This window comes from Anopheles coustani, chromosome 3, assembly GCF_943734705.1.
Source record: "Anopheles coustani chromosome 3, idAnoCousDA_361_x.2, whole genome shotgun sequence".
Lineage (NCBI taxonomy): Eukaryota > Metazoa > Arthropoda > Insecta > Diptera > Culicidae > Anopheles > Anopheles coustani.
Window position 1 is genome coordinate 94,268,147 of NC_071288.1, and position 21,817 is coordinate 94,289,963.

Genomic DNA, 21,817 nt, shown 5'->3' on the forward strand with positions numbered 1-21,817 from the left:
ATTGAGGCATTTTACTCTAGCGTTAGTCTAGTTTGGTGTGAGCCGTTTCGTACTCATACAAAAAGTCCTCTGAAGGTCATGTCAAAATAGGGCAGACTTGCAACTTGAGACCCACGGGAGTACGAGAGGCCATTCAAAAGTTTGCATACACCGTCAGATTACACCAGCAACTAGCAACTTTAGCGCCAAAAAAGAAACAATTGTAATACTCATTCCTTTCCGGGTCCTCCAACAGTAACAGAAAATCTTGCCTGCAGCGGAAGTGAGAGTTCAGAAAACCCGAACATTTTCTTATCCTGTCGCTCTTCTGGTAACCAATGGAAAACACGAAGGTTACCGAAACCGGCCCGAAAGGTTCCGAACAATTTTTTTCACTACCACTGCTTTGATTTGTGTAGGTACACGAAACACCGAACTCATTGCGTCCCCCTTTTTCATATAATCATTTTTGTTCTTCCTTCTCTCTCGAAACTGTTTCATCGGCATTTTTCTCAGTACTTCGTTCTTTTTGCATGTGCCGAACATACATCGGAGGAAGATGGAAGAACAAAAATTGCCATTGGATAAAGAGAGAAGTAACGATTTCGGCATTTCGTGTACGTACACAAATCAAAGCAGTGGTAGTGAAATAAATTGCTCGGAACCTTTCGCGCCGGTTTCGGCAACCTTCGTGTTATTCATTGCCTACCAGAAGAGCGACAGGATAAGAAAATGTTCGGGTTTTCGGAGCTCCCATTTCCGCTGCTGCCAGTTTTTTTCTGTTACTGTTGGAGGAGCAGGAAAGGAAAGAGTATTATAATTGTTTCTCATGATATGTCGCTAAATTATGGGTCTCCTAGTATGTCCCTTTCTTAGAAAGTTTGTTAAAAAGATACCGTAGTCGGTCTTTCGTACCCCAAGGGGTCTTAATTCGAAGTGCGACTTTGCAGTTGGCACGTGATGTGTTGGAACCGTTGTGTTATAGCACCGCGGCTATTATTTTGCTGCTATGAGTTTATAAGAGCGCCTATTTTCGTTAGCTCTTTAAAATGTCCTAGCTATAAAACGTTTGTTCTTGAGACTGCAACAGTTTTAGACAAAAGATTTACATGACATAAAATTTGTATTTCTTGAATCCCAACGTAGTGTTGCTTATAATACTCAGAAGACAGCATTGATCATAGAATGGAACCATATTCCTCAGCTGCGCGAGTCATAATAGAACTGCAGTTGTCCGTCACTGAGAACATCGGTCAGAGGTTACCGGATCAAGCAGCTTCCTTCTAGCAACAGTCGAAGCTCAGCGTGCAGCATTGCCAGGCTCGGCTTGAATTTGCTCACTAAGGTGTAGTCCATTAGCGAAATGTGCTGTTCAGTGATGAACTCAAGGTATGGCATATGTGAGACAGCTCCGGAACAAGCTATATGACCTACGATTTGAGCTACCCGTCGGCACAGTTTGTATATCATGATCTAGGACTGCTTTACGGGTTAGAGTGTAGGACCTTTACCTTTACCTTTTGCTAAGCGGCTTTGACGAAATTTAATGAAATATGCACGATAAGCCGTGCAATGGGAAATACAGAGGCTCAAAAATGAGAAATGGATGTGGTGTACAACTTGTGTCCGACATTGTAGTTCTTCATGAGAAAACAGCAACCAAAATGATTAAATTTCCTTCATGGTCAAACAATTAAAGAAAAACCAAAGATGTGCATCTAGGGATGTACGTTACTTATAAGGTAGTATGCGTAAATATTCCAAATTTACCTTGCCTCCTGTACGGTTGCAAAGGAAAGCAGTATATTGCTGCTCACTCTCGCTGCAGTAGTTTTTTTCGGATTTTGCCGAAGCTAATCCGCACACCTCGTCTGCGCGTTAGCCGCGCCCGAAGAACGCGCAGACGACGTGTGCACACCCCTAAAAATCGAGGTTTGTGCATCAAAGTGCGCATGCGCAATGCAATACGATACGAAGTTTAAATGCCCTGCGCGATCGGGTCTTCCAAGACCCAGCGCGAGCGATCGAAAACCCAGCGCGAGCCATCGTTGACCAGTCGAATGCCCAGCGCGGTCGAATACGGACGTACGGTTACCCGTACGGGTATACCCAGCGCGAGCGGTCATTCATTCATACGTACGCAGCGCAAGCGATCGCTAAATGAAGAGCAAAAGCCTCTCGCGGTGGCCATATGAATTCGCTCCGCGAGAGGTTTAAATGGCTAGAGCGGGTTGAGCGTATACCGATGCATTCCCATACAGTCCATACAAACGACTACACACTAGATATATATTGGGCCTTTAGCGCACCGTTCTCAACAAAGAGCGACGGTCTTGCGGTGGGTGCGCAGAGACCGGAGTGGAAACAACGCGGTTCAATTCCGCGTAACAGCTCGAGACATGAAAATGTGTAGAAGGAAGAGAAGAAAAAAAGAGGGAGGGCCCCGAAAGGGGCCTCCATTTTTCGTTTTTGTCGTGGCAACTTCGGTTTTGCCTCGGCAATTTCCAACCAAATCTTTCAGACTATTCGTGTCCCGATTGAGTGAGAATTTGGCTGGGTTTACTTCGTGCAGTGTTTCGGGGGAAATTAAAGTGCGAGCCGTTATCTCTTTGTCCCTCCCGAAGGTGTTGATCGCCAAACACGATCATTACCGGGGGGAGAGCGAAAATTAAGGTGTTAAAAGAACTGGCCTGGCGAAAGGTTTTGACTCCGATTCGATAGTCAAACAAAATGCACTCTTTGCTGACGATTGCAATCATTGTCCGTGGTTTGAAGTAACGCATGAATATTATGCAAATCTCTCTTCGAAAGTATGGCTACGAGAAGGTCTTTGGTGCACACATTGCTGAAGTGTCTGTTTTTATTTTTTATCGTTTGAAACACTCGTGATAAAGCCATGACTTTGGTTGGCCTTGCCGTTTGATTGCGCCATTTTTGCCACCGGTCAAACTAGTCCGCCACCGATCGCGAACTGCACGCCACTAATTTGGCCCCATTTGTTACGGGGTTTTATTGTACATTTGATTAAGGCTATTACCAACACCAGCAGGAGACGACCTCACCGATTCGTGATGTGTTCTTTATATTTCGCAACCAACTGTTTCTTGTTGCTTTTTCATACTTGACCATTTGCAGCCTGAAACAAATAATTCATAGTCATCGTCCAAAGTAATTGATAGACACCGAACCGTTTTTTTTGTTTTCATTTCATTTTCATTATATTTCAATCAAAATAAATTGCCTTTCCGCGGAACATTATCTAGCGACGCATTTTAAAACTATTCATAAATTAGCACGTGCCTTAAGACCGTCGATTATTTGCACTGGGCAGTCGGAATTAGTCTAGCTTTCATTATTCACTATCTCTAACATTACCACTAGTAAGGAGATAAAGGTTGCGTTGAAGTTGAGTTAGTAGTTACATATCAGATGCTGAAGGAAAGGCGAGATAGGGATAAGGATAGAATTGATTTAAATTACTTTGTAATATTCGACGGGATTGAATCCTTCCAACCGTTGCTCTATGTACATACACTTCACATGCTTACTTAATCACATAACAGGTATTTTGTTTGTTTGCCTCTCCGTGAGTTCACTCCTCCTCTTTGTCCTACCATCGTTCAACCCCCCGGAAAATTGCGTTCAAGAATCAGTCAAAGAAAATGGTGCGCACAATTATTCTAGCGGTGCGATATACTGACGATAAGTTCGACCTAATGTTTTGTGGTTTTAATTTGATTGAATTGATAGAGTTGTTCATTTCAGTTTGCTCTCATTTCTCATTTGAACATCCTAGTGAACGTTCGGAGTACATTAGCCACCTAATATGGGAACACTAAACCCCTGTTGAATGTCCCTTCGATTCGTTGAAACCTCGCTTTCCATAAGCCTCGATAATTCAATAATGAAATGGGGGAGAAGGGAAAAATAAAACCGGGAACGAGAGATTCACATCAAACGACCACGACCAGGACCGCGGGGGGGGGGGGGGGGGGGGGGGGGCTCAAGAGAGAGTGTGTGAGGAAAATTGATTATCGTATTACGCCTCGGTGTCGCCCTGCCATTCGTCATTTCGTCGTTGTCACCGGCTCGTTGCGTGCTCGCCTTGTCCTCGCCTCGCGACATTGATTAATTTGCATTTGCACAAGCGGGACAGCCGGAGCGGCCGTTGCACGCGCCGTAATGGCCGCCGCCAATGGGGACGGTCAGAGTGGACGGTAATCGACCCGCGCGCGCGGGGGGACCAAAACAACCACTCTTTCTCACTTCGAAGGAAGGGGGAGAGATTCGATTGCGATCGCTTGCGTACGCACGTGTTGAACATTTCGCTTGCCCTCATTTGTGCGCTCGATTTTCCCTGTTCGTTTCCTGCACAGGCCTCGCCCAGACGTCCTTCCGAACAACGTACCACCGACGGGTTCAATTATAAGGGGCTTCCCATTTTGTTGTCGTGCCCTTGTACTACCCCGTATTACGCCATTTTCCATCGCACACACACACACGAGCGAGGGTGATTGAAATCGACACCTCCTCTTCCTCCTCCACCACCCGAATCCTTCGAGGGTGTTAGTGTGTGAGTGGGCGCCGGGTGCCATTTTGCCGCAGCGTGAGGCGCAATCATGGCTGCGTCCGTTGAAGGGTTTCCCTACTGTTGCGTGCGTTCGTGTTTGGTTAGTTGGAGTGGGGCCGGGCCGGAAGAGGACGTGGCCGACACGCTGCCACCGGTGGCCGAGCTTGAGCGACGCCGACGGCGCCGCCGGTCGTCGCCGTTGGTGCGGTGGTTGCCGCCGGTCGGTTCATACTCGTCGTTCGAGTCGTCGTCGTGTACGTTGATCTCCTCGTCCGAGTCGTCGGTCGGAGCGGGGCTGACGGAGTCCGGGTTGGAGGAGGCCGCCGAGGGCGCGGCGTAGGAGCGCGAAAGGCCGGCGAAGAGGGCGGCGGCCGAGGTGGGCACGAGCGACCGGAACGCACTGTGCTCACCGCCCATTAATAATGGAGTTGATGCTGTGACTAATGACGCCGCTTGGGCCGCCGCCACTGCCGCCGCTGCCTGGGCTCCCAGTGCGGCCGCCGCCGCCGCTGCCGACGCCGGCGAGGTGGAGGGATTGGGGTGCAGGTGGGCCGCCGCGTGATGGTGGTGATCGGAGGAGCCCGGCGCCGGCGGCGGCGGTGGAGGCGGCTGGTGAGAGTGCGGATGAGAGAGCGCATGGTGGTGCGGATGGAACGGGTGCGCATGGTGGTGCGGAGGGTGGTGCAGGTGCGACAGGTGGTGGTGGTGGTGGTGGTGCGGTGGCCCCGGATGCGGGGGAAGATGGTGAGCGGGGTGGGGAACTCCCGGTGAACCGGATGAAGGCACTGGGGCCGCCGCCGGCGGCTGCTGGGAAGTGGCCGTTGGCGGCTGCGATCCGGTTGGCGGCTGCGGCGGCTGCTGCAGCGGCGGCGGCGGCGGGGAGCCAGGGGTGAAAGCGGAACTTGCCGCCGTTCCCGCCGCCGCAGCCGCTCGGGTGGTCGGCGAACTGGACCTTTTTAAAAGATTCATTCTTTGATGACGTCGCCATTTCGCCCGTCTGTTGGAAAACCAAACCTAGTAGTTCAAGTTATAAGTATATTAGGCTCAAACACTTATAGCTAAGCGCGAAAAGTTTTCCCCATTTCATTCGGACGCGTGCGGGGGTGCTGAGGGAGCGCGATAGAGCTGTCACCGGGCGTCACGGTATGACTTCCAGGTAATGTTAGACAAAAACGAGGGTGAACTGAAGCCGGAATGCAAATCGCAACGAATGACGACTCAATCGCAAACTCCTCCACGGCAAATGGAGCACTCCGCACGCAAACAACGAACTCCGAAAGAGGTGAAGGAAACTTTTCTATCCTGGTCCTACGATAGTTACCTGAACGCGCGCTTCGCTGAGGGAGGTACGGGACGCAAGTCGTTCGCGGGTACTGACACACGGATAGTGCGACTTGTCGAACTCCTTCTCGAGCTCCTCGAGCTGCTCCGGGCTGAAGGTGGTGCGATTACGTCTAAACTTTGGTTGATCACCGTCCAAACTGTTGGAGTCTTCGCCTTCGATGTCTGTCGCACATAAAGGTTTATAAAGCACATCACAAACAACGTTAGACACATTCTTCGTCAAGTTCTATAAGGGTATAAGTCTGGCAAATTTTTGGAACATAGAAATACCCACCGATTAATCGATTACCATCGGGAGATCCAAGAGTCTCATGGGAGCCGGAACCGGGAGATCCGATCGTCCCTGGGGTGGTGCTGCCTCCCGGCTGCGACATGTTCGGTAGACCCTGCCCCGGTGACCACAGATGCGTCGGTGTAGGCCACGGAAACCCACCGTACGGTGGTGGTGGGTAGAGACCATAGCCGGCGGCTCGGGCAAACTCGGCAGCCGCCCGTTCCGCGGCTCGATTGCGCAGGATTCGGTTGATGGACGACACTGAAGGGGCGGTAGCATTCGTGCAGACACCTAGAAAAACCGAAGAGAAGCAACACGAAAATTAGACTAGAAAGACTTCATCCCTGATGTCTTCATCGTGCTGGAACTTTAATCCTTTAAACGGCCGATCAGAGTCCTTTCGACGGAAGTCAAAACCCGCTGTCACAATTGGCTCTCGAGGCTGTCAGATTCGGGCTTTTCGGGGGAAGGAGAGTCTAACAAAAAACCAGTCATGGTTGGTCACAGCTACAGTGCGTTAACATTCCGCACTCGTCGGATGGATTGACCGGCGTGACGCTTTTGGAGGACCATCCTCCCGTTCTCCTCCCATAAGCGAAGCCTGTCAGGTGGCCGTTGAGATTTCAATTTTCAATCGAGAATTACCGAGAACTAGAGCTTAAGAATTTATCTCCCGCAGTGCTGTGGCCGGTATGCCTGGAGATCGATTTCACATGGCCAATGGCCACGCGAAACGGCTGGTTTGCCACCATGCGCCGTGTCGTTCCACGCCGGATTGGAGATTTATTCCACTCTTCAAGTGTCCAACCTCGCTGGAAACCTTTCAACCGGGTGAAGACTTCATCCCGCGCCCCGTGACAGTTTGGTATCATAACCATCCAAAACGGGACGCAACAATCCAATCAAACGAGCTGACTGGCCCAACCGGTGGTCCAACCACACCGGACCTGACCGACCCAAACAGGCGATTATCGAAACGCAGAGGCAGGAAAATTAAATCCCCCAAAATCGCTCTCGGAGGAACTCTCTCCCGTGCCTTTCCGGTTGGTTTCGAGTGCGTCCCATGGTGATCCCGGTTGCTACTGCACCGCAGGAAGCCCTGCCGATGCTCTCGAGCCCCATGGGAGATCAACTTAAATGCCCTTCAATTAGAAAACCGTCAACGATGAGCGGACGAACAGAGGGTGTGCGTTCGGTTCGCTCGAGTTTGAAAGGAACCAAAAAGGAAAGGCAGGTCTCGTTGGGCGTAAGCGACAAAAAAAAAAGAAAAACACCCCGACATCGACGAAGGAGCAGATGAAAGGAAGGAAAGGCTCGAGTATATCTGAATGTAAACACGGAATTTTACACATCAAATTAGGATTCAATCGTCTCCGGAACGCGTCTGACTCGGCCGATAGCGTCCACATTTTCTGAGAATTGCCCGTAGAACTAATTCGGGAAGTACTGAACCCTAAAGAGCACCTGAACCTTGCTCCAAACCGGTAGTCGACGATCGACGAAAATACACATCTTAAAAGCCTGGAGCAGCTGTGTGCAAATGCCCGAAGAGAACTGGCATAGGTATCTTTAGAACACCATCCTTTAATTAAGCAAACACAACAAAAAAAAGAGAAAACGGGATACACACGGGGGATAACCTAAGATTGGCGTGTTCTGCGTTCCTCACCACCGAGCAGTTGGGCTGTTCTTTTGGGTAACCGAGCCAACCGTGGGCTCCGGGTATTAAGATATTTTTCTAAGTATTATCCGAATCAGTGGGCACGTGATTATAATATGGCACTTTTAACACATTCTTTCATTTCGCCCGTTTTGGACTTCATATTCTTCGTTGGCCGCAAACTTCCGTACGTCGTGGTTTTGTGGTTGACTCGCCTGTGTGTAGGCTCCACGTAGGGTTGAAGAAGGGTAAAGAAGGGATAAAAAAAACCCTACAAGGAGCTCAACATCCCGGTGAAGACTTTTTCACCGAACCAACGAAGTGATCCGAAACCATCGAGAGATTGGGGAACCTCGATTCGATTGGAGTCTTTACCACCGATTTCGCACGGAAGCACATGGCTTTATTCACGGATAGACTTGTGTGCTAGTCATGTGTGTGTTTTGTTTGAACAGTTGTGTGCAGATTAGTTTTTTTGTGAAGTCTGTGATCGACGTGTCTCAAGGTTATCACATGGTTCCCATCGGATTCACAACGTGTATTGCGTAATATTTGAGCAACCAACAACGTTCATTCAAAACAACAGTTGCTCCAGAATGTTCTGGAAACTGATTTGTTTCTCTGGTGTTGTGGACAAGCATGCGAATTGCACTGTAACGCTTTCAGTGCAACGCTGAGTCATCGGAATGTGCGAAAGGGTACATCCGACAGTACATTCACCACCATCGATCCGAGCAACCCGCGATACTGACTGAGCGAAGGTATGGTAATTTCGCCCCTCACTCACACACTCCTCCACAGAATCCCGCGAACCCTCGTTAATTCCTTCGGATACGGTCGTCGTGGAAGCAGACTGGTTTCAACACGCGACCGGTCGCTTATGGTTCGCTATTCAGGAGACTGTCTTCGAAGGTTCCATCGAAGGGGAGGCTTTAGTTTTTGGTGGAGGCACCATTCGTACCCGGGGACTAATTAATTCCGGAGCAAGTAGACGCAGCATAAATTCCGTGACCAACGACTCCGTGGTCGATGAAGATATTCGAGTGGGCTTGTTGCGTGCGAAGTGATTTGTGCCTATACGGGACGATCTGTCACTTGATCGGTCGGAATCCACGGGACCCATTTTCGGAAGCTTACTTTTTGGAGCTAAGGTAGGATGGTTTGTGTCCTCAGCGCTGATGGACCGATCGAGCTTCGGTTCTTTTTGGGTGCAAATTCGGGACTGAAGTTAATGATCAGCGTTATCTGGCCCATTCCATCGTCCAATTAACACCCGATCGGGAACGACAGAGCCCGCTGTGCTTTGGCCTCTGCGTGGTGCGCCAGTCCTAGAACTCCCAACCATCAGGGATCAGTTACCGGGGTGATGATTTGCGATTGTTGTCTAACATGTTCACCGGCCGGAGTTCCCGTGTTCCCGTGTGCCTGCGATACCATCGACAACCGGGCACGTTTAGTCATGATCCTAGGTCTCTAGCTTGCGATCGCAACCATTCGGTGCGCGCCGTAGCTTCTTTACCGCCTCCATTGCTGAGTCACGGTAGGCTCTTCCAGTCTTCGAAGGAGGCCCCTAGACCTCTAGCGCGTAGTTGTTCGAACTCACCACCGCCGGTCTATCGAAAAAACGCTCAGAAGCCACAAACGTTCGATGAGCAATTGACGCCTTTCGATGTGAGGCGCATACCTTTGCGGACTCAGCCCATCCTTTCCCTTCGCGCGAGCTCGAGGTGAAAGATATTCGTTGAATTTTTCGGAACACCAACACCGAAAGGTAACATTTAACCATCAATCATCCGATCCGCACCCGCGGGCACCGACAGTCTGTCTGGACCGGACCCGAGGGGAAAACACAACCTCACTTTCGGGAAGGCGTACCGGGCCCTTCCTTCGCCTTTCGATCGCAGTTCGCGCCGGGAGATGCTTGAGCGATCGCGTAATAATAGTTTATCGCTCTGAAGTGGAAGTATTATCATCAAAATATTGTTATTGTTGTGTTATTGATTAAGTTTTTCCCCCCGCTCTCGTTGCCCATCCTCGGGCATTGATCCACATACACTCCACACGAACACGACCCGCTTTGCCAAGGAGCAACTCATTTGGGTGCCCCTTTTCTGTACCCCTTTCTTGTGCGGCTCGGGAGGAGATCGATGAAAAGCGAGGTTCTCCCTTTTCTTCGGACGCCTGTCCGGCCATTGTAGTTATTGAATTCGAACCCCTGTGAGCCGTACGCTCGGCCCGTTCCTCATCCACAACCAACCCCGAGCGCGTTAGGAAGTGCGCCCGGGCCGTAATCGCCCCGTAATGGTTGACGCGCTGCTGGTAGCTGCCTCACTGTGGCGGGAAAAGCTCTGGAAGTCGGGAATCCGTTTATCCAACCCCAATGTGTAATTAATCCATTCCAAATAATCGTACCCGAAACCCCGCCTGCGGGGGTGGTGTGCGTGAGAGGGAGGAGGAGGAATAATAATTCTCGAAATCAAAAATCGCCGATCGCGGAGACGTCGGTCTGTTTGAGAGATTCCATCTACGACGGCACGGCAAATGATGATAACTGACAGCTGAATTTCACCGACTTTTCAAATCTTCACGTTCGTTCGGCCGTTCGTTCGTGCGTTCGTTGGGTTTGCCTTCCCTTTGTCCCGTTTTTTTTTCATGATTGGAATACCCCAAAAGGTGAGCGCTTCTATGGAAGCGTCATGATTCGGGATTCTTTTTTTCTTGTGAGTGCGGTTTCATTTTGATTAGATTCGATGAATATCCGCGTGGACAGAACGGTTGGCAGGAAATAGATAATTATCCTGAACAGAGAGAGAGAGAGAAATAACGGTGGCAATGACGCGCATTATCCCTCGCGGGGAATTTCACCGGAAATAGATGTTTGGCTATGTGAACCTCGAACACAAATAGCAAGGGATCAGAGATACAAACAATTGAAAGTCCTTGAAATAAAATCTCCCTGTTTGTTGGATTATAAAGTGCAACTTTGTTGCGAATATTAGGCTCCCAAACAACAACCCAGCAGGGTAAGTAGGAGGCTATGAGATGTAAACTATACCAACTAATGCTGCACCTGAAATCGGCCTGAAAACACCTCGCACCGGGTTCGAAGAACGCACAACTAGGTGGAGGAAGGATTCCACACGAGACCACTCATGTCCGCTCGGTGCAATAAAGTCATTTGTTAATTAATTTATGTCCCCCATTTGCCCTCCGCCTTGCCTGGCTGTGTAGGCGCATTCCAGCGCTCGCCGGACGACAGTGTTGCCAGTTGTTTTCATGCTTTGCGAAGAAAACATGTGCCCGAGTTGCCACGGTTTGAGCGTTTAATCAATTTCCCGGACGACGATTTGGTGCCAAAGGCTAGGGGATTCCTGGTAGATTCGAAGGGGTGTGTGTGTGTGTGGAATCCCGAGCGGTCGGAGGACCACAAACAACCGGTTAAGTAGATCTTCGTTTCTTTCCCCTTTGGTCTCGAGCTGGAGTTAACAATATCTCCCTTACCTTCGGCTCACCGTAATTAATTCAGTGCTTTATTAGAGATTTTATGGATCTAGTGGTCGTAAAAATTGAAACTTTTACGATCGGCTCGCGATCGATATTCCTCCAGCCTTGTTTTTCCTCCTTCTCGTTGCTATTATTGAGTTTGTTGTTGTTTGCTGGCAGAAGAAGGGCGGAGCACGGTGCGGTGGAGACGGATGCCAAAATCGATGTTATTTCTTTTCTGGTCCGCTTTTGTGTTTTAATCGATTGACACAAACTTGAACAAGAAAACCGGTCAAGCTCCGGCACGCGGGATTAGTAAGTGTGGCGTGAAGATCGAGAACCATATTCAAGGTGATGACATCGCTCGTTTGAGCTCTCTATTTTAAACACTATTATTTCTTATCAAGCTTATAAGCTTCATTGAAAGTCGGTGTCCTTCTAATTGAGAGACAATCCTTTAGGCATAATCTACACATGATGAACTTCCGAGCGTTATTTAAAAAGCACTTTAGGACATTGCAAAAGACTACGTTTTGTATACACTTCCAAACGGTCGAGTCGCTTCGTATCAACCGCGAAGGAATGTGCTATCAAATTTTTACGACCCAAACCGATCGGCTCAGAAATATTGTCATTCGAATCGAAAATTCCCGCATCCCGTGGACATTACCGACAACCAAGACGCCCCGGAGTGAGCTCGATTCGGTCGCGATGAGCGAGTTCGATTTTTGACACTCACCTTTTTTACGACCACTAAACTCCATTATCAGATGATGATTGTATAAAAAAGCTGGGGCAAGCAGTGGCTTTTTTACGATCTCCAAATCGAATCACTCTGTGTGTGTGGAGAAATAATCGAATCATTTCGAAATATATTTTTCTAGCCGCTCCCAAAAGTCACCGGGAACTCATGCGTTCCAATCTTCGATGCAGCTGGTTGTGGAGGATGGTTTCCTTTTCCTTCCCTTCTCATTCCGATCGTGACCGTTTCCGTGTCTAACGTTTCCCTCACGATCTTTACGCGTGCGGTAGAAGAAAGTGCAATTGCAGCCTCCACGACACAACACTAGACCGAACATGTCCTGCGCGGAGGAGCACATTCCGTTCCGGAGCAGCAAAGCGAGCGTGGTGAGGCAATAAATCTCTAGCCGACTCTCGGTGACGACCATTTCGAAGTCCGGCGACAGTGGTCTAGCGGCGACCGTAAAGCGATAAGCGATCTTTATAGCCAAAGAGATTGGAACCTTCTGGCAGGCCCGCGCGACTAGATGAATCGTGGATATTAGCCGGGCGAAGTAGATTACGGGGGTCCGTTTGGGCTTTGTCTTTTCGCACACTTTCCGAAACGAGCACGAGATGATGGAACGACTTAGATTCGATAAAAAAAAAATCTGCGCCATCGCGACCAAGCGCCCTCTGTGACGTATAATGAGTTTTCCCAAGCAATGGCCATCCTGTGGGATAAGGGGTAGGCCACTAATTAGAGAACTATCCGATTCACCGCCTTTCCTTATGAATATTGTCACCTTCCTCGTGGGAGCACGTCCGAATCGCTCGGCTTTCCCAATCGGCCATTTTTTTTTTCTAAATGTTTTGTCTTCAGCCGCTTACCTCCGATGTCACGATATCGATAGGGACACTTTGGATTTTAATGGCTCACTCTATCAGCGCCATTTGTGAAGCAAACGGGCGGAACGGCTCCGTTCGTGTATCCCGAAGTATCCGGGGCGCATTGATTGGGTGACATTTTCTGCTCTTGCCCGAGTTCCTTCAGCAGCTTCGGGTTAATTTGATGGTCAATTTGGAATTGATTGATTTCCTTAAGTTTCCCCATCCATATGGCGGCGGCCGTTTTGCAAACGAAAAGCGAATGAACGTCGGACCGTTTGCTGAGCTGCCGCCTAACGTTAATGGTGGTCGTGGGAATGCTAATTCAGATTATGAAATTAAATCCTTTAATTTGAAAACATCGTCTGAGCTATCTCCGCAAGAAATGGAAATCTGGGTTTGAAATCTGAGTATAAGTTCAAGAAGGTGTTGAAATCAATTTCCAAACAAGGCATCATTATTTCATATGGGTGTTAATATTACCAATGATCCAGAACTTGTTTTCTAGCTTAATTATCTATTTCTTAACCCAGGGATCGCCTTTAAAATTCAGTCCCATAGCTTGCGCCCGTACAAAGGAACCCATTATTAAATTACTCAACCTGGAGTTACGATTTACACCGCAGTAAAATCTTAATTCAGATTATGAAATTAAATCCTTTAATTTGCAACATCTTCTGAGCTATCTCCTCAACAAATGGAAATCTGAGTTTGACATCTGAGTATAAGTTCAAGTCTAAGTATAAGTTGAAATCAATTCCAAACAAGGCGTCATTATTTCATATGGTTGTTAATATTACCAATAATTCAGAACTTGTTTTCTAGCTTAATCCTCTAAAACTCTTAAGACTCAGGGATCGCCTTCAAAAGTCAGTCCCAGTGATTGACTTTGCTTGCACACGTATAAAGGAACCTATAATTAACTTACCCAACCTGGAGTTATGATTTACATCGCAGTAAAATCTTAATTCCGACAAAACCAGCTCACAGAAGCCCCGGCGTACTGCATCGCGGCCCACACACACACACCCTCGTGCACTCGCGCGCTCCGGGGGCACCATTTGTGATTTGCTTTAATTGATATTACCTGTTACCACGGCGCTCATTAATGTCGTGTGTGTCCCGGTGAGGGGAAATTTGAAATTTAAATCCACTCCATCTGCGCCCACTGCGAAACCGCCGGTTTGGTAACACGCCGGGCTGCAAATGGACCCTCGGCTTTGGAGGACAGGCCCGTCTCGGACCTCTCGATAGATAACCAAGTACAGGTGCGCTTGCAGGATGCCGTTTCACCGAGTGCCGAGTGGACTTAATCCATTCCGCGATCTGATGGAACGACTTTTTATTCGCCGCTGGTTGGGTTTGAAAATCAAAATTGCCATAACCGTTTGATGGAGGAGAGTTATTGCGTGCGCACCTGTGGGTCGCCTGTCAGAGCGGCCTGTCGGGCCCTTTCTAGAAGTCGTTCTAGAAGCCTAGGTTTTCTAAACTCCAGCCAAGAACTGGGTACTCTGATCGTACCGCCAGATATCGATGAAATCATGCACAATTACGCTGGTCCCCGGGGGCGTTTCCGAAACCCGCGTTGTTTCTGCTGTTGCGTGAATTTAATTTTGGGAAAATTAACAAAGTGGACTATTTGATAAGACAAAAAAATATTTAATGGAAGCACCGCGGACGCTCCCGCTGGTGGATGCTTTAATTTAAAGCTTGATTGGAGGGGTTTCATTAATTTGATTATTGCTACGCTTCGATCCGTTGGATGTTTGTGTACACGAAGAGGCGAAACGGTTTTCTCTCCTCGGGGAGTCTTGGCTATGATTACCCTCAAATTATGGACCCCCACGAGTGGTCCGAACTACCGAAAGGGATCGAAGCACCTAGCAAATGTTGCGGGATTGGAGCGGGCTTTTCGGGTTAATAAAATTAAACCACCCCGGCGTTCATGTTTCAGCCCCGAACCGGCGGGAGCCTTTTGTCGGAAGGCACACTTCCGAGTGCTTCGGAATTCAATTATATCGACATTGGAACAGATCGACATTTGTTCGGAGCACGGTGTTGCTTGTCCGATTGGAACCATCACCTCATGTCGCGTCGGTTAAACTCCTGACCGATGGTTGTAACTGCGCTTTTTTGGTCGACTTTTGACCGGTGGAAGCATTTCAATTATACCCCATTTTCCACACCTCACGACCCCCTCCGGTGGGGGGGCACTTGTGCACAGTGTTGACCCTTTGGGTGAGTAATGATCTTTGGAGTTCGGTCAAAGATTACGAGCCCGGCTTCAAACGGCCGGGTTAGGTGAGTTATTTTTATACACCAGAACCGAGCTGTCGGTGTTATGACAATGATTAATATTGATTACGGAAATGGGAAATTGTTCGCGCTGCCTGGGTCAGATCGATCGGGAGAGTGCCGAACAAAGCGAACGATTGATGTGCCGGTGTAGGGTAATTTATTTCACCGGCAACAGCAATGAACATTGACACGTCCCCGGGTGTCGTTTCGGGGGGCCGAGTCATTAGGGTGAGCTTCAAATATATCATCCTCAAAACGACACGCATCCGTTGCAGAATTCGATATTATCGCCAAATTTTCGTCCGAGCAGAACAGAGGCATTCTCTCCGAGGCACGCAAGGAAAATCATTCACCAGCAACGTGCTTCCTTTCGTGCGTCAATCACTCAACCTGCCCATCATAACTCACCTTTGCCAAGGAGCATCATATCAAACGGATCAGAGCCGACCGAAGCAAGTGCCGGTGCGTATGGGAGGGCACACATTAAGCCTCATCTGCCAATCTGGTGCTTACCAATGCCTTCACTTTTTCGGTACGCATAAATCACCGTGCGAATTTACGCGATAAGTCATAAATCGGTCCCGGGTGGAAAAACGGCTACCAGTGCCCGCGAGGGAAAAGGCTCCCATCCATCCGGTGGAAAGAGGATAAATGAAACCGGCTGCTGCTTTGAAGCCACCACGTTAAGGCACCTGAGTATCGAAAAACTAGAAATGCACCGTTCGGTGGTGGAAGTCAATTTTTCTCGCTCAAGAAATATGGCACCCCCGAAGCCAAGATAATCGGCGTTCGATAAACGCGGCTGCAGTAGGAAAAACAAGGCCCCGTCTGGGCCTGGGAAAAACATTCTGCCGGCCTTTTCCGGCCGGGGCGACCGTTCCGTATTTTGCAGCTTTATTTCCCCGGTTTATCTCTCATTGTCGCCTCGGGTGCTCGAGTCCACGATGGAGGTGCAGATTGCGTTACAATCGGTCGCTACCTCCGACTCTGGCCTGGCGCGCAAAGTTCGTGGGATCCGAGCGGAGATTTTTCCCAACCACGAACCGCTTTTCCTCCTCGCTCCGGAACGCTCCTTCGCTAATGCATGTAAAATTGTGACAAATGTGAGAATTAAATCTCATTATAATAAACGGTCTGTTTAGACATCGGGCACCTTCCAATCGCACACATACGCGCGCATATGTCCCCAAGGGGAAGGGAAGGAGGAGGGGAGGATGATGTGTGCACGTGCATATCCACCGTGAGGGAGAGAGACAAAGAGAGCCTGCGGATGGATGGATGAAGCTGTCGCGTTGAAAATCTTGTTCGTGGCCTGAACACCGAGGACTTCGAAAATGGGGGGAGAGGAAGGTGGCAATGTGGTCGTGTGGTGAAACGTGACTGTCATGTGAGTAAGCCACGGCGGTCTGGGAAGATTTAGCTATCAGATTAAGACGAGCGCGGTTCGCCGCTTTGCGGTATCGGTTTTTACACCTTTAATCGCGGGTGTTTGCGGGGGTAAGTGGTAGGGAAATTTGGTGGTAGAGGAAGGAACAAGCTGTTCTCCTTCCACACGTCTTGCATTCAAACGGTTGGATAATCCACCACGAAGGAACGTGGTACGCAGATTGATGTTTCCATCGTGCGCTCGTTCATTCTGGCATGTTAAAAGAGTTGAAGAGCAAAGAACCTGAACCAGATTTCCATTTAGGTGCAATTTTCATCTCTACCCTATTTGGCGGATAGGAAAAGGATCGTTTTAACTACAGAAGAAGAAGAATTTGAAGAATGAAACTTAAGTCTTTGATTCTTCACTTAATTTTACTAGTGTTGAAGTAAGTGTGTACGTTATTCTTTCTATTTGTTTCCTTGAGACCTTTTCTCATCGATGCGGATATAGAAATCTCTCATCGGCAAATGGTAAGCAGACGATCTTCGAAGTCACGATACGATAGATAGTCTGTGCAGACACATCTTACGTCCTCCGGAACATGTTACCGGATCAAGATATGTCCCCACTTTTTCTCTTCAGTATTTCTCCTCTTAATTAACTTGCTGGAATGTTGCTCACGACGACGATGGAGCAACGTACAGATAATATAAGTCGCAGAAATGCAGTGAGGTCAATATCTGTGCCGTAGGAGATACGCCAATTGATGTGATTTCTTTCTTAAGATTTCCTTTTTGCTTTGAAATCGATATCAGTGATCCTTTCTTTGGCATTAATTTGAAAAGTTCGTGAATCCTTATCCATTTCTTAAGCTTCCTTTCATCAGTATTTACTTGCAAAACCCGCCGGTTTGACTGTAAACCATTTCATCGCCTACTAAGGTGTGCACTGTCAGAAAAAGCACGCCTCAACACGAACGAATCGGAAATCCCGGCGGCCGCCTGCTCCCTAATAACAAGCCACCAGAGCAGAGATGTTGATGGAAACTATTTACATAATACCAGTATCGAAAATGATTCCGAATTAAGATCAATTGCCACTCCCTCGCACTCCCCAACCTCCCCCCGCCGGGGAGATTAAATAGTAGTTCACGGAAGTGATCGCGCACAGCACAACGATCCGGAATGGCGTGAATTGCGCACGACCAGTCAACGCCTCCGGCCTGTTTGCTTTTGGACGCTTCGAGAAGCTGACGGAGGCCTCTTGAGACTTCGTGGCTCGAACACGGTCGTGCCTGCGCCCACCACCACCGCAACGGCAGCATATTTTCGGAAGGCAAACAATAATCGATCACCAAACCGGAGAGCCGGACCGTGATGGTGATGATGACGATGGTGATGATCGGTTTGAAGATGGAGCCGTCGATCAAATCAATCGAGCTTCTCCTTTGGACTCGTCGTGTGCGTAATTATTTCGCGGTTGCAAGCTCGGTCCGTTCGATCGATCCAACACACGAGTGTGGGCTTGCTTTAGGGAAAGCACAGTTTGGCAAAGTACAGGCAGTCCATTTTCCGGGTCTATTTTGGGGATGTTGTATAAACAACCAGGACCCCATCAGTGATAGGTTTGTTAAAAAGCGATGAGAAAGTGAACCACGACCTGTGGAGATTTGGGATGTGTCGCTTTAGAAGCACCTGGGTGGGTAAGTGGCTTCTCGCGGGCATCAGCAGTCCATTGACGGATTGAATGATATTTTGATATATCCCTCCAGCGTCATGGGACTGTTCGAAACTGTTTTCACAAAACCGTAAGGAAGTCAGATCAGCTCAGCGAGCACTCGAGGGTGAGAGAGCATTGATCAGCATTTCCAACTCCTCTGCGAGCTACTTTGCGTTACCCAGGTCCACCCCGTTGGACCCGTTCCAGTGCACTGGATTCGAGGCTGAAGTGCGCACTCAGCTCCACTCGGGCGCGATCAAGTGGATCAGGTCAACTGCGCACCTCTTACGGAGGTATTTATCCAACTTCAACGCTTCATCCCAGTGAGCTTTCCTTGCCGTGCCTAACTAGCTCCTTGAAGCTCGAAAAATAGATCATTCATGTGGCATTCAGGTGGGAATCAACAAACTTCCTTCCACCATGACCCAACAGGCTCGCCTCTTCGCTCCTCAAGCCTCTCTTCTTTTCTCGCCAATCACGCCGTGCACTTGAATCGGAACCCCGCATTGGCGGAGATGAATGGTGAACGGAAAGAATAAATTAATGTCCCTACAACGGCGCCACTCGCTGCCTCGCTAGAGGCCGATTCTGGTCCCGATTCGAATGTTGAACATGGTTACGCTGGATAAGATTACCCTTTTTCGTCTTTGTGCCGTTTCGTTTGGTTAGAGGTTTTCTTTTTTGCTTACATTTTATTAACACACTTCCAAGCCAGTCAGGAACTAATTTTTCGCCTTTGGGTCGCCTTCAAGGTGAAGCTGTCGGTAGGAATTATTTATGATTGTACCGTAATCAGACAATGTACACCACACGGAATGTTCCAAAATCATGCATCATCCTCATCAGCGAAGGAATGTATTTCTATTTTATGCAACCTGCTTGGTGCTATATGGGGAAGAAATGATTGCTCAAGGCACGATAAGAACTTTGTTGCAACAGGTTTTCACTAGTGTTGTGCTTAATGAATCTTTTAGAGAGATTCATTTATATGAATCTTTCACCTAAGATTCATTCAGATGGATTCATGAATCTTTGCGGATTCGAATCTTAAAAGCTTAATGAATCTTTCGAAACCTAAATGAATCTTCATTAATCTTTCATGGATCTGTCACGAATCTCCCCGATTCTTTCATAGTCGTAGAGACTGCGACCAAAACAAAAACAAACAGGGGTTCCTCAACCCATTTTTGGCTGGTGACTTTTCATCAGTTGGTGTGTATTCAGAATTCATGAATCTCTCGACGAAAGATTCATGAATCCCTTATAAGGCAGAAATTAACTCAGATTCATGAATCTGAATCAGATTTACACAACTCTAGTTTTCACAGAACATAGTTCTTATACGTTCTGATAAGTGAATGATGTTTGAATCCAAAATTAAATGATTTGTAGTAAAGTTGCAACGTATTTGATTATTATCTTCTCATAAAGCATAATAAAGTAATGCTCATTGCAATGCCATAAATCATTTATTGAATGTGGCAAATGTTTTGGCATCATGAGCGGAATCTTATTGATGACTGCGGTTTCTCTCCCTCTCTCAAGACAAATTACCTGCGCTTCAATCAACCATTACCGGTGCTTTAATGCTTGACCAATCACTTCCTAGTCAGAGCGTTGAATAACCACATCATGCTCCGCAATTCACAACCCTGGTGGCCGGTTCGTTTTTCCCTGATCCTTTGAGCCGTAATTACTTTTCGCACATGAAAGCCAGCAGCTTTCTTGAGGCTACTACCCCTATCACACAGCCTGGATCTTCCACCGTGCATTTTTTTTATTGTGGAGGACTAATCACAACAACGCGGCGGTGGCGGCGAGAAGAAACACCGCAAAACACCGAGTCCCGGTCCGAGGAAAATGTGTTAAATCAAACCCGTATTCATTCAATAAATCAATCGTTTATCATTTGCCTTCGATCGCCAGCCTCCCCGGCGGGCTTAACATCTTGTAGGCTTTCCCCCTTTTTTGTGAAACCCCGATACCGGAGCAGCAGAGTTAGCTGTGGTTAGCGTTCCGCCGAATGGGATGGGATGATCACAATCACTCTTCCACTCGCTTGCAGGATTAAGAGGGGTCCGGTCTGAGTTTGCAGGGTTGGAGTTTGAAGCGCGAGAAGACTGCAATTCCGACCCAAAACAGTGCGCTCACATCCCGGATCATTAAGCGTCATCAACATCAACTTCCAGGAGGCTTCCAGAGTTCCCCTTGCGGACGTGCAGCTTATTCCGGCGTGCGTGCCCGGTTCGATTTGCATATCATCCTGGAGTGCGGACCAACTACTCAAGCTTTTCTTTTCGCATCATCATGCGACCAGACACCGGCCAGACGATCAACGAAGCCGCAAACAAGGGAAAGCCGATCTCGTCTGTCGCGCTGGGTTAGGTTGGCTTTTGATTGAAGGATGATTAAACTTCTCCCCGCCGCTGGTTTGCAACAATAAACCCTCCTGGACTGGAGCTCCTTTCGAACGCCAAAGGAGGTTGCATATTTATTGGCCCCCAATGAGCCCGCGCAGCAGCAGATTGATTGAGCGAGATTAGAACCAGAACCACCAATCGGATAGGATCAAATTTTCCTGCCTTCCGGAAGTCATCCGTTTGCGCGGGTACAATGTATTGTCCTGCGGGAACACCCGCGGTCTCGGACCGAAGCTTTTCACTCGTCAGAGTTGCTGCCCACACACATACGCAGCCGGGATTTTGACGAACCTTGCCGACGACACTAAATTGACTCAATTGATTCCACGTACTCCGAACCCGGGGGAGAATCGACACCGACTTACCTTCGGAGATGAGGCGCTCTCGGATTTCCCACGCGAAGATGGTCGGGTTTTCACGTTTGTACTGCTCGATCTTGGAGACGACGGCCGGCGTGGCCACCTTCGGCTTGGAGCCCCCGATCAGACCCGGCGGTCGTAAAGTACCTGCGCGAAACGGGGGGAAAAGGAGGGAAAAACGGAAAATGAAACTGCTGAGCAACGGTGGATAAGGTTGGAAGGCATGTGATGGGATCATTGAAAGAACATAATTTGCATATGCGGTTACGTAGGAAAGTGATAGAGTGTAATGTTGTCGTTCAGAAGAGGCCTTGAAGTGTGTTATTTTAGGAATGCATACGCTCTAGATATATTTTCCAACAAAACCCAAACTCATGTTCATCTTCTGGAGCTATTCTGGAGTATTCTGAACCAAACCTTTACCTTCCAACCGAGCTTATTCTTACTCCCGTCACAATCTCCTTCCTTATCCGATTCTACTATTCTCCACCGGAAACCCTCGGGAGGTAAGCATTGATTTTAAATCAGCGTATTTTGGGTCGATGAAATGTGAGAGGCAACCGTAATTCCAGGACACAACAGCGCCCCAAGCGATCCCGGAGCCTTCCGTTATGACACACCGCGCCGAGGAGGGCGTTTTGCGAAAACATAAGCTCAACTCCACCCAGCGATTGCGCGAATGAGTCCTAATTAATTACCGAACGCCAGCTCCGTTGCGCTTCCCCGGGGATACG

General features: G+C 48.5%; 1 protein-coding gene across 1 annotated transcript in view; it reads right to left on the reverse strand.

Moving 5' to 3' along the window:
- Window positions 1-4,624: 4,624 nt before the first annotated feature.
- The window catches only part of LOC131269761 (paired box protein Pax-6-like), a 44,795-nt gene continuing 27,602 nt past the window's right edge, over window positions 4,625-21,817 (reverse strand). Inside the window, exons 3-6 of the mRNA XM_058272276.1 lie at window positions 21,090-21,230; window positions 6,168-6,458; window positions 5,871-6,055; window positions 4,625-5,563 (exon numbers count right to left, since the gene is read on the reverse strand). Coding sequence (XP_058128259.1) covers window positions 4,625-5,563; window positions 5,871-6,055; window positions 6,168-6,458; window positions 21,090-21,230 — 1,556 coding nt within the window. The remainder of the gene's footprint in view (window positions 5,564-5,870; window positions 6,056-6,167; window positions 6,459-21,089; window positions 21,231-21,817) is intronic.